At 35.6% G+C, this 13,897-nt stretch overlaps 1 protein-coding gene across 1 annotated transcript in view; it reads right to left on the bottom strand.

The window, feature by feature from the left end:
• Positions 1–13,897, bottom strand: part of LOC146003035 (uncharacterized) — a 74,702-nt gene that overhangs the window by 42,748 nt on the left and 18,057 nt on the right. Inside the window, exons 8-10 of the mRNA XM_083141198.1 lie at positions 13,531–13,600; positions 12,157–12,241; positions 8,855–8,974 (exon numbers count right to left, since the gene is read on the bottom strand). Of these exons, the coding sequence (XP_082997324.1) occupies positions 8,855–8,974; positions 12,157–12,241; positions 13,531–13,600 (275 nt within the window). The remainder of the gene's footprint in view (positions 1–8,854; positions 8,975–12,156; positions 12,242–13,530; positions 13,601–13,897) is intronic.

The raw sequence follows: 13,897 nt of genomic DNA, 5'->3' as shown, positions 1-13,897 counted from the left end.
AATCCTCCTCTGACTAGGCAGTGCTCGAAGTGGCATCCTCCCAGCTGCCTCACTCTCACCATCTTGAACCATAGGAACATTCTCCCAATAAACCCCGAAACTCGACTAAACATTCCCCCAGCTAGCAATTTCTACTTCAAATGCTGGACTAGGATACCACCCAAGTTACCCAATAAAATGTAAGTGTCCTTGCTTCTTTTTCAACCAAATTTCCATTGTTCAATGATCAATATGATGCTAATAGACATTCAGTATCACGTCAATGGTATAAAAAGAGTGATAGTGGTAACATCAGTTGTTTAATGAAGAAGGTGTAGGTGGATATAACACCCTTCCCCCACACGCACACACAGATATAAAACTAACAATCAATCACAAATTAGTTTAAGGAGTAGAAGTCCCCCTCCCAATATCTAAAAATTACAAGCTCAGTCCCCCAAAATGTCTAAAATTAACAAATCATCAACAGTGATGAGACTTCACAATGCAATAGGGGAAAAAGATTGGTGTTCATATTTTTTTCTTCTTCCTCTTTCCCATTTTGCCTCATAGCGTCAGGGTTATGATTTTGTCTTTTTATTTTCGTTATTGTATGTCCCTTTTCCACATCCCTAAGTTAATTGCATTGATGAGGATGAATTACGAAATTATGGTGTAAACACATACACAGGCCTCACCAAGGACACCCTGACATTGCAGTTCTCTATGATAACCACCCTAGTTAGGGCTGCAAGAACTTTGAATCATCTGCACAACACTAACACATATCACCAGAGATTGACAAAAGTAAATTGCTCTTTTACAGCCACTTGTTGGTGCAGGAAGCCAACAAACATGTAGAAGCGGGAAACCTTGGGTTAGTGCAATGATTATACAAATTATATATTTTATATTTACTTTACATTTAATACAAAAATTAACAGTAAAACAAGTGAATAACATTGAACATCACAATATTGTGTCAATTAGAAGCAGATTCAATAAAAACAGGAAAGATTCCAAAAATGAAATCCATTTTTATGCATCATGTCTAGTTTCTTCAGAAAATAGCAATATATTAACTGCCTTAAGTTCCAACATTTCCTGTTTAGATGGTGGTAAAAAATGGGTTTTTCTACAATACAAATCCTCCAATTCTGAACTATAAATGCACATAGAATAGTAAGCATTTAATCCACCACCTATCTTCAAAAGACACATTGACATGAAAATTGTAAACTTTATTAAAAAAAATAATTATATATTAATAAAAATATAAAAATGTACAAAAACCCAAAATACTTATGACCTGCATTCTATAAGGAAGTAACAGCTGGCGGCCACACGGCCGTGTGAGGGGTTAGAATTTTATACTTTTAACAGTTTTTATTCATTAGTGTGGGTTTTCTTAATAATAAGATGGTAAGGGATACGATCAATTTATATTTGACGAGAAAAAGTTTTATCCAATTATGTTTTACCACTTCAACCCACTCCCTTTTCCTTGTTTGATATAACTTGACGTGGCAATGTGGTGATACGTGCCTAAGGAGAGCCTGAAGAAGGGGGCGGCAAGACCCCCGAAACTTCGTTTATCGACGGATGGTACTCACTTGTCATAAGTAATTTGGGTTTTTATACATTTTTATATTTTTATTAATGTATAAAAATATTTCAATATTTGCTAAAAGTGAGTAATTCGCACAATGCAAAATATGAATTGTAAACTTTGATTACATAAGTTCCGTTCTCGAAATCCCTCATAAAAAATTCATTCACAAAATATCCAAAAGTAGTGGGTTGATTGAACTTAATGACGTGAAGAAAATTCCTGGACATGATGGGAAGAAATTTATGCCATATCGGCCATCAGCATTCAAAATACTTCCAGAATCACCTATTGGTTTGTAAACATCTGAAAATGTCGTTTTTTAAAACTTATTTTATTGCATTCTGTAATAGGTGTAATGGAATGGCGAATATGAGAATTTTGATTGTGAAATATCCTGATATGATGGGCGAAAATGGATGTCATTACCGTGATCAGCACTCAAAATACTTTCAGAATCACTTATTGATTTGGAAACAACCTAAATTTCCCTCGCATAAATTTCTTTTGATGCCTTAGATAACACAGGCCTGCGATGAAAAAAATACAAGGGAAGTGATAGGTGAACTTTATGTATTTTGTCGTGCTGAGTTCAAAAAAAATAAAGAAAACTGTCTATCACTTCACGTTTTCTTGAAAAATTTAATTGTACATGGATTTGTATGAACATTTACCATAAATATGTTGTTTCGGCGTGGAATAGCTTTCCTCCCTGCCTGACCATTACAAACTATGTAAGAAAACTTTATCTTGCGTATTTTGGCATGAAACTCTGAGACCAGGACAAATCGTGGGCTCCTCATAAAGTGTGTGTGCAGTGTCTCAATGATCTACGCTTATGGTTCAACGGAAAGAACACTGCTTTACGCTTTGGAATTCCTATGACATGGAGGGAGCCGAGAAACCACTGTGATGATTGTTACTTTTGTGCCTGCTATGTCCGTGGGTATAACCGAAAAAATCACAAGCTAATCTCTTATCCTGAGAACATTATATCGGCCATACGCCCCGTTCCTCATGTACCTGATGTGCCAGTGCCTTTGCCTCCAACTGAATTACCAGTCATTTCTTCAGAGTCTCCAGACTCGGAACATCCAGACGGTCAAGGCTCCGATACCGAATATAAGCCCTCTGGAGACGATTCACCTCAGCCCTTCTCTCAGGTTGAACTTAATGATCTGACTAGAGATCTGGGCCTTTCGAAAGAGGCAGCTGAATTGTTGGGCTCCGGATTGAAAGAAAAACATTTATTGGCCAAAGGAACCACGTTTTATTGGCACAGGAATCGAGAAAAGGACTTTGAGAAAGCGGAGAACCTGGTCTATTGTTCTGATGTTCCCGGATTGATGAGCAAATTTAATATCACCTACGATAAAGATGAATGGAGGCTGTTTATAGATTCATCGACAAGGAGCCTGAAAGCTGTCCTTCTTCATCACGGAAGCCAATATGCATCTGTACCAGTTGCACACTCGGTACATTTACAAGAACGCTATGAAAACCTGGCTCTCGTCCTCAACAAAATAAAATATGCAGACCACGGTTGGACCATTTGCGGTGATTTGAAAGTTATCTCCATGCTTCTTGGTCAACAAGGCAGATATACAAAGTTCCCATGTTTCATTTGTGAGTGGGACAGCCGTGCAAAGACTCAACATTGGGTCAAGAAAGAATGGCTAAAAGACAAAATCTTGAACCAGGCACCAAGAATGTGATTCGGAACAGCTTAGTTGACCCAAAAAAGTATTGTTACCCCCGTTGCATATCAAATTAGGTGTAATGAAGCAATTTGTCAAGGCTATTCCAAAAGATGGCGATTGTTTCAAATACCTGTGCAAAAAGTTTCCAGGTTTATCTGCAACCAAGTTGACAGAGGGAATCTTTGTTGGTCCAGATATCCGCAAGCTCATGAAGGATAAAGACTTTGAGACTAGCATGACATCAACGGAGAAAGAAGCTTGGGTTGCCTTCAAAGATGTGGTCAGTAAATTTCTGGGAAATTACAAGGATCCTGACTATAAAGCAATTGTTATGAATATGCTGGACAAACTTCAAGCGTTGGGTTGCTCCATGAGTGTCAAACTACATTTCCTTCACTCACATGTGGACTATTTCCCCGAAAATTTAGGAGCAGTCAGCGAAGAACAGGGTGAAAGGTTCCACCAAGATATTAAAGATATGGAGTGCAAATATCAAGGACAACGGAACAAGAACATGCTCGCCGACTACTATTGGATGTTAACACGAGAGAGGCCTGAGATTGCACATAAAAGAAGAACGTCAAAAAGAAGTTTCAAAGGCAAAAGGGTACGTACGTAAATATAAACTTTGTTTGTGTTTGGTTTTGTTGTTTGTTCAGTTTACAATTTGTGTCAAACGTTCATGTACACATACATTGCTCCTCGTGGTCAATCGTCTATTTTATGTACGTTACCTTAATAAACACAAATGAACATAATACGTTGGTGCTTTTTTTCTAGAAACTTCACCATAATGGGATGTTAAAAGTGTAAACTCAAGAGAACTTTGTGTTTTTCTCTCGACCAGAGGTGGCTCGTGCGATCTGGCAACAGTGGTTTTCTTCCATTTAAACCTATACAAAATAAAATCAATTGCTAATAAATCAATTTGCATCACCAAGCATCAATTTTACATAGATTTAAATGGATCAAAACCACTGTTGCCAGATAGTGCATGCAAAATTGTTCGCGAAAATTCCTTTTTACATAAGACTTTAGCAAAAATATCGATATCGATTGTACAAAAAATCCTGACGTGATGGAAAAAAATGGAGGTCATTTTCGAAATCAGCACACCCAATAACATAATACTCAGCGTACACGTCTCTTGTATTTTGCAACAACTCCAATTTCGCAGGTCTGTGTAATAGATATAATGTAATGGCAAATATGGTAATTTTGATTGTGAAAATGTGAAAAATTCTGATGTGATGGGGAAAAAACGGATGTCATTTCCGTGATCAGCATTCAGAATACTTGCATAATCACCCATTGATTTGAAATCATCCAAATTTATTTCCCAAAATGCAGGGCTGTGTAATCAATGTCAAAAACATGTCGATCAAGAAATTTTGGTAAATTTTCGTGACTTTCATTTTTAATTTTGACAGCACTCGTATAAATTCTTTAGGAGTTCTAATCTTTTTGTATGCATATTTTGTTCCTTGTTAAAATTGTAACGCAGTTTCTGCCAAGCGAAAAAGAACGCAAAGCAAGTTGAAGCTTGCATTCTTTTCTTTCTTATCAACAATGGGTTCTTTTTGGGTCGGCACTGCGCGGTTTTGTAAGTAAATTTTGCTGCATTGTGTTTCTTGATATGCCTTTTTTGGAAGTGGTAATTGTTAAAGCTAAAAATAACTTTCCATATGTCCAAATCTTTTGTTCAGGGAATAGAATTGCACAATCCCGCGACTATAAATACCAGCCGTTTTGCTGGCAACATAATCAGTATATTCTGGAATCTTTAGGTGATTAAATCGCTTGTTGAGGTCCAGGGCTGGGAGAATACGGGCTTTGTGTGGGGAGTGGCTGGTCAGCTCTCCCTTCCACAACGTCCGAGGTTTTCTGTAAGCCACCTTTCAGGATTAGTGCTGGTCAGCATGATCCTTAAAGGGGATTTAGCGGACATATAAATAATTTGATTCACATATAAATATTTAATCTTAATAATTTAAAATTTGGTATCATTCATAAATCGTAAATTCTGTTGGAGTTAGCACTGGTCAGTGTGGCTCCGATGTAAAATTCAAGTTAAATAAATTAGGCTCATCAAAGATATACATCCTTCTCGATCAGATAAATTTTATTCCAAATCATTCGGAATTCTCCTGGTCAGGAGGTTCAATTAAATAAATATTTATTTCTCTATGACATTAATGCGAGACCATACCTCTGGTCAGAGGGTGCCTCTTAAATCCCATAGCTTATATAGTTTACATGTCCGTTTAAAGTCTGAGTATCCGGAACGTTAAGGAAAGTTTATGGTTTCTCTTATTTAGGTTTATATTAGATTTAATTATGAAACAGCTATAACAGGTGACCGGTCGAATATAAGTTTTTGTATAAATCATTTATGTAAAAGTCTATTGTTTTGCTTTTGTAATGTGAGTAGCCAACGGCATTGAAAAGGGTATACATAGATCCCCCTATTATGTTAAGGAATTCCACGTGGACATTTGTAATTTGTGGCCGAGATATGGCATTGATAAAGGGTAAAGAAAGGCTCCCCATATATTTTAAATATGAATGTTTTTAGAGGTTGAACCTGAAGATGGTGGTACACCTCATGAGTTCTATAGAACATAATGTAGATGTGAAAATATGACAAAAGCATGAATAGGAATTTACGGATAGATGTTATGTAAATTTTTCTTTGGTTTTGGTTACGAGTAATTTTGTCGACCATTAGAAAGTGAATAAATTGTCACCCGTTTATTGAAACCAAGTTACAGCTGTGTTATTTCTATGATGGGATATGGACATGTAATATAAGAGAGAGCTTTCTGGGTTTTATGTTTACTCAGTAGAAAATTTTGACTATATTATGGAAGTTATTATGATCTAAATTTTATTTTGGCATTGTCGTAGTTTTTCTTTTGATCAGAAGTTTGTATATATTTTTTTTAATTTAACTATGATGGAATTTGTGAATACGTTGATTAAGGTTTAAATGGAGAACCTTCTCTCAAGATAATTTTTGGAATGTTTATTGGAAATTTGAGAATGTAAATAAATTTTGTAATCGTTAATGGGTATTTCCTTCAGAGTAAATTTGGTTCATAAGTACAAATTAACTGGCCTCCTTTTGGTTTGATGAGGTGTCCTGCCGTCACTGGTCAGTGAGGCAGAGGCTTTATCAATCTATAAGATGTCAGTTTAGATTATGCTGATTTCGCTCGCAACTCGCATGCGTATCCTCACTGGTCAGTGGGATGTGGGTGCGATCACGATGGAAGTTTAAGCGTAAGGAAGGTTACCTTACTTTAGAGTTAAGGTTAAGTAAGCATAAATTATTTTTATTATTATTCAAAAAGCAGACCCTTACCCGAACTTTGGGATGCAGACTCTCATGACCCGCAGGAACTGAGCGTAGTCATGGCATATACAGGGTGACTGGTAATTAGATGTATTCCCTGAAAGTGGTTAAAGTAGAGACAATTTGCAATAAATTTGACCAAATTATACCCCGTCCGAAAATTAGTAGTTTTCGAGATAATCGAATTTCTATTGTTTCTTTAAAAAATGACAATTTTCCACATAAAAAGATGAATTGAGAAAAACTGCTTATTGTATGGAACTTATATCAGCGTTTTCTGATAGCTAACAAATAAGTGGTTCGTTGAAAAAAAGTTTTTCCAAATAACAATCACATGTAAGTAACGGGTGGGTCTAAACTTACAAGTGATGATAAAAAAATGTACTCTTAGTTTACTTGGCAACGTATTAATAACAAAAATGGTATGACACGAAGCGTACAAATTACTCTAATTACTTCCTTGTGTCATCTGCTATCCAACAAGGTACAAATGTTGCTAACATTCACATTTGTGTACAAGAAATAATACTTCATTCATCTTCATGTGAATGGATCAATGAACAATACAATTAAAGAACATTACACGTCTTGCTCAAAGTGGGCACCTCCGTTACGAAGGCAGGCACTCAGGTTTTTACAGACATTTGTTCTCTTAACTCGTGATGTGATGGTGTCATTGATGTGTTGACCAGCTGTTAAGATCCTCTCCCTGAGCTCTCTTAACTCGTGATGTGATGGTGTCATTGATGTGTTGACCAGCTGTTAAGATCCTCTCCCTGAGCTCTTCTTGCGAGTTTACCGGTATCTTGTCATGTGGCTCCAAATGTAGAAGTCGCAAGGCGTCAAATCAGGGAATCGAGCCGTCCAGGGAATCGGGCCGCCTCGGCCAATCCATTTCTTTGGATAATTTTCATCCAGCCACTGTCGCACACCCAGGCAGAAGTATGGATGGGCGTCACCAACAATAATTTGATCGAGCCATTTTTTCCTGCCCCAAATCTTAAATGGCATCACTTATGAAAATTTTTTGAGGATCGCGGGATGGCAATGTTGTTGGAGGATGTGCCTCTAGTTACAAGATGTTACATAATTTATCAGCATGATGACTGCCCAGCTCGATCCCCCGATCGATTTGACGCCTTGCGACTTTTACATTTGGAGCCACATGACAAGATACCGGTAAACTCGCAAGAAGAGCTCAGGGAGAGGATCTTAACAGCTGGTCAACACATCAATGACACCATCACATCACGAGTTAAGAGAACAAATATCCGTAAAAACCTGCGTGCCTGCATTCGTAACGGAGGTGCCCACTTTGAGCAAGACGTGTAATGTTCTTTAATTGTATTGTTCATTGATTCCATTCACATGAAGATGAATGTAGTATTATTTCTTGTACACAAATGTGAATGCTAGCAACATTTGTACCTTGTTGGATAGCAGATGACACAAGGAAGTAATTAAAGTAATTTGTACGCTTCGTGTCATACCATTTTTGTTATTAATACGTTGCCAAGTAAACTAGAGTGCATTTTTTTTTATCATCACTTGTAAGTTTAGACCCACCCGTTACTTACATGTGATTGTTATTTTGGAAAACCTTTTTTTCAACGAACCACATATTTGTTAGCTATCAGAAAACGCTGAAATAAGTTCCATACAATGAGCAGTTTTTTCTCAATTCATCTTTTTATGTGGAAAATTGTCATTTTTTAAAAAAACAATAGAAATTCGATTATCTCGGAAACTACTAATTTTCAGACGGGGTATCATTTGGTTAAATTTATTGCAAATTGTCTCTACTTTAACCCCTTTCAGGGAATACATCTAATTACCAGTCACCCTGTATATATATTTTATAACAGAAAGAGAAATGGTAGGCAGGGACGTCCGATCTTGGTTTTTCGAGGGGACCGAGCCGGTGTGTCGTGTGCCTTGGCAATGGGCTGACGGCCTGATTTGTTGCAAACAGCAGTTTTTAATGAACTAATAATGGTGTTATCCATTTACTACAGGCAACCATAAGCAACAAAAAATATTCATTTCAGACAAACTGTAAAATTATGTGTATTTTTCATTTTTTATATATTCTTATAGTATTGCCAATACAGTATTATAAAAAAACTAATCTACAAAATAAAAAAAATCTGACATTCATGATAATCAGGTACATTGATTTATAAAAATATATACAGTCAGCTGTTTCCAAATTATTCATATGTTTCCATGATTATCTTTCCTTGGTAGATCAATGCTCTTCTCTGATATTCAGATGAACTACTAAAATAAACTCTCTTACTGAATAAGGTTGCAACATTCCTCACTAGGTACCTGAGAAGTAAATCACATTTATGTGGAATTAAATATTCTTATTTGATAATACATACACGTATATAAAATTTTGCAATTTGACAAAATTACAAATTTCACATGAATAACCAACCATTAGTAGATAATGTTTGGTTGATTAATTTGGTTATAATGTTTGTTTATTAAAGATATACCTACAGTGCCTTTTGTGGGTAAGGCATCTGTGGAGCTGCGGCAAACTGGATGCAATAACTGGAATAATCTTGTACAATTGCATTGACAGTTACAATTAAAATGAGCACGTACCTAGTTACAAGAGGTGTGTGCATCTACACATTTACAGCATATTTATAGGTCTGATTGATTGATTTGGTGTTTTAAGTCCACTTTATGCACATTAAGGCTAATGGGACTGGACCTACAGTTTAAAGTGGGATCCGAACCACTATGTGCCTCCACCGGGTATCAAACATGAGACCCTTGATTACAAGATGACAACGCTACCACTCCGCCATTGGGGAGGCCCCACCTATCAATTCCTCTTCCAAAATTGCTTCAATTTCTCTTATATTTTCTTTCAATTCTTCTAATGTATGGCTTCAGGTTTAAAATCTTGGTAGCTCACCATGTAGATGCCATGAAAATGTCTGTTTCTTGTGCAAGGCACTGGAGGGATTTTTGATCGTACTTCACGATTGTCTAGTTTCTCCTCATTAAGCACACGCCGTTATACCTTTGGCTTCTTATCAAGAACAGACCCTGATTGCCGAAATTTGTTCACAAGTATCTGAACACTGTCACTATGTGAAACAGGAACATCTGGGAATTCGCTGCAAAATGTATTCCAATTTCCTTACAAGAATTCGTAATGATGCAAGAGCCATACATAAAAATGCTTTGTTTCAAATTGTACAGATAGCATGGCATTATTAGACTGCAAAAAAGCACCAGTAATACCTTAATTAAAACAAAACAATCTGAAACACTTGTTAACATCTTAACACTTCACAAACATGTGCAAACTGGACACCAGTTATCTGAATACTGAAGCACTGATGCCTACAGTGTCAAGGTCAGTGCACAGCTGTAGATCTAAATGCTGGCAGACGCGATCCCACTTACCGACGTGCCGGCTACCGCTCCATGGACGCCTCAACCATAAAAGGCACTGTACAAGGAACCAATAACACACAAATGTTTATTTCACATGCTACATTGTCAGTTGAAATAAGCATTTGTAGGCAGTTAATTTGATTAGAAGCTGTATCACTAACAGTTAATTACTCATTAATAGTGACAAAAATATTACATTACTTTCAATTAGGGATGGGCCGATATGAAATTTTGGCCGATACCGATAAAGTACCGATATAAAATTTACCGATACCGATAACCGATATTCTACCGATCCGATATAAAATTAGAAATGGTCCTTGAAGAACTTGAAATGATCATTGATCTCCTTAATAAATGCGTGTTTCAAGGTGTCTGCAGTGCAAAAGAAGTTGAATATTTAGACATTTACCTTTTTAGAAAGAAGGGCATGGAGATTATCCATAAAAAATACAACAAAATGTTAGAATTTTGCACTAAATTATAAGATATTTATCGATATATCTTATCGGTAAAATAATCGGTAATTTTACCGATAAACCGATTAATCGGTCCCATCCCTACTTTCAATATTTAAAAAATTCAACCCCATTGATATTTCGGGTACAATTTCTTACAGATTTTGAATATAATTATGTGAATTCTATTGATAAATTTCCTTTGATGTCACTCACAGATTGTTGAAATAGACATGAACTGTTATCTTTTTCCAATGATGATATTTGAACAGTCAGAAACAACCCTGGAAAATAATTATTCTGTCTAGGATACAAATACAACTGAATTTGTTTCTCCCAGTAATTTTATTGATCTGATATGTCTATAAATAGGCTTAACTTAGTGCAAAATTCTACATTTTGTCAGTATTTTTATGAATTTATCTTGTATTCATTTCTCAACTCTGTGCACTATCAGTATCAATAAATTACTATGTATTTTCAGGCAGTAAGACAAGTCTAGATAAGAAAAGAAAATCTGGAAATAGTTGATCATAAGCTAGCTAATGCAGATCATAGCTTGTGAATAGAGTATAAAACAGGGTATGGTATTGGAAAGTTACAGTCTGTCACTGATACTAGCCACACCTTTTCCGAAGTTCAGATATTTTGTAAAGTCTGCAAAATACCTTGCAACACTATCATTGGACATTATATATTCAAATTATACATTTATTTTTCCCCAGCAATGTGTGATAAAATGATTTTGTAATGCAATAACTGCTATTTTAATATTTACATTAGTGAACTTTTGAATATTTTAAACCCAAATGGAATACTTATATATTAATAGCATACTGAACAACTTCATAAAGGCGGTTGGCAGGAATTACAACATTGCCAGATTATTCCCACAACTCGACATGCTCAGGTAATACATATCTGGCCCATAAGGATTGTTTCAGCTTTCGTGGTTAGTGCCCTAAAATTTGTCATTTACATTAGAAAGCAAGTAAAGTCAATGTATCATTGTAATGATTAAGTATTGATATTGGTTCAAGGAGGCACTAACTTAGATCTAGTACCAGAAGGCTGTAAATTAATAGAAACCAGCAGTTTGTGGTGCAGTGTATGTCAACATCTAGCATTACAGAACCTGTGGACGATCAAGAAAACTCCCACTGGGTCTGCAAAACAGTGCCCATCTACATTTAACTAACAACTGAATACAATGTAATGGGAGGAGACTGGATCTATCACTTTGAGACTTTCCTGTTTTAGGGGGTAAAGACTTACGCATATCCATCAAAAACCATAATGGATTGGTATTCGGAGTATCTGAAGGGATTTCATGAACAAGGTTTTATTCAGCTTTTGAAACTATTGTTTCATGCCTCACACAGTTTAAATTAACTGTTGCAATGTACATATAACTTATAATCAATATGCCTTTTATCAAGTTCTATCATCTTTTATGCTGATGAAATAAAAAGTGGGAGTTTCGAGTGCACATCTTTACTCATCAAAGTAAGCTATGTGGCAACCTTCTGCCCTCATACAATGAGATTATAGCTACTTTTTCTGTATAATTGTGTTGACTTAGTAAAATGTTAAATTCTTGGAATTGAATAAGAAATGCTATTACTTTCATACCTGAAAATGTCATCAATGTGCATGACAGCAACATGAAGACTCATTTCGTCAACAGGAACAACTGGCAACATCTTCCCAATTTTCACTGAAAAATTAGAAACAACCACCACTCATACACAAAGAATCACATAAGCTTTGTGAAATTACACTGTAACTTCTCCAAAAGAAAGTGCTCCGGATCAACCTATTTCAGTTCTAACATTGAACAACTAAGATAATAGAGAAATACTGGATTCTTAGTTGGAGATTTCTTGGCTTATGCTGCATTACATTCATGGAGTAATTTGTTTTTGACATTGATGCTCAAATGCAAATGTGTTAAATTCTCAATCCTACAATTGAGTCTTATTGAGGATTGAAATGTAAAAGAATGCATATACCTATTGGTTAATTGTAACTTGAATAATGTTTTATGAAATTTCCAATCAGAACTAGGACCGAGCTGATAACAAAGCCGATCTATTGGTATTGGAAAGTTTCGTTTTGACTTTTTTTTTTTTTTTACCAACACAGCAACATTTTTTTGGCATTTCACGGGATTCACAAAAATTCCATGCAACATTTTCGCAGTCAAATTATCCTGGATTTTGTGATTACATAACATGTATTATATTCTGATGTAAATATTGTAAACATCATTTAATTATTGCAATTTTCAAGCATCAGCAGTGGATCTGCTCAGCCTAAAACATAACATAATAATTCAAGCAAATTGGAATATCAGTGGCAATTTAAAATGTTGGAAAATTAAAGCTTAGCTTTATTCAAAAACTTCCTCAGTTTGTTACTCACATGTGCAATACACATCTGTAAGAGACATAATAATTATGTACAAGATTTGTAAGGCAACTTGATGTCAGTATGATTATCAGCAAATAATGTCATATCAGTGTATGCAATCTATTTTTCCAAGCAGTAAACAATGGGACACCATACTGGCACTTTTTTTCCTAGCTTACAATGACAATTCAATGCTAAGCAATTATATATAAATATTTATCCACATAGATCATACACAAATATATTACACTCTTTTTAGTAGCTATTATGATTAACTTTGCATGATTTCATAGAACGAGCTTCTTATAATTTTTATCAAACTGGCGAACAGACTTACGGAGAACACAGGAACTATCTTTCCCGCAGAGCATACCAATAAATGTGCCAATCTGTTTAAAACATTTCATTAACAGAGCTCTGGCTTAACTTCAAATACAGGCAGTTTCATCTAGTTTCTAGTTCATCCAAGTGTTAGGTAAAAGAAGATGTAAACTTAGCCCTATATACCTTCATGATGTAAATACATTAAGGTTTCCTCTGCGTAATTATACAACATTACAAAGCAGAGTATCCAAAATTAAAATTCTCACTTACCAAAGAGTCGCAGAAGATGTATGGCACCATATATTTTACTCATAGAGGTTTGTGGACGCTTTTCTAATATCTATAATAAAAAAACAACACATACACAATTTGAAGGAAAAACTGCCAAGCAAGCAATGAAATATGAATACATCCTACCTAGTTAAGACCAAGTGAACATGCAAAGGCCATTAATAATCCAGCAAATAAGATAATGCAGAGGATTATTTATTCAATATCCAAGAAAGTACATTTCTAACGCTGATATAAAATATACATGCACATGTCCAGCTGGCAATTTTTCAGAGCACTGATAGCGAAATCACTATGAATTTTTATGAGACACAGTACAACAGTACCTATTGACTAGATCATGACA

The sequence above is a fragment of the Lepisma saccharinum genome, chromosome 19 (assembly GCF_977018435.1).
Source record: "Lepisma saccharinum chromosome 19, izLepSacc3.1, whole genome shotgun sequence".
Classification (NCBI taxonomy): Eukaryota; Metazoa; Arthropoda; class Insecta; order Zygentoma; family Lepismatidae; genus Lepisma; species Lepisma saccharinum.
The sequence above is the reverse complement of the archived record's forward strand: the minus strand, read 5'-3'. Positions and strand labels throughout refer to the sequence as shown.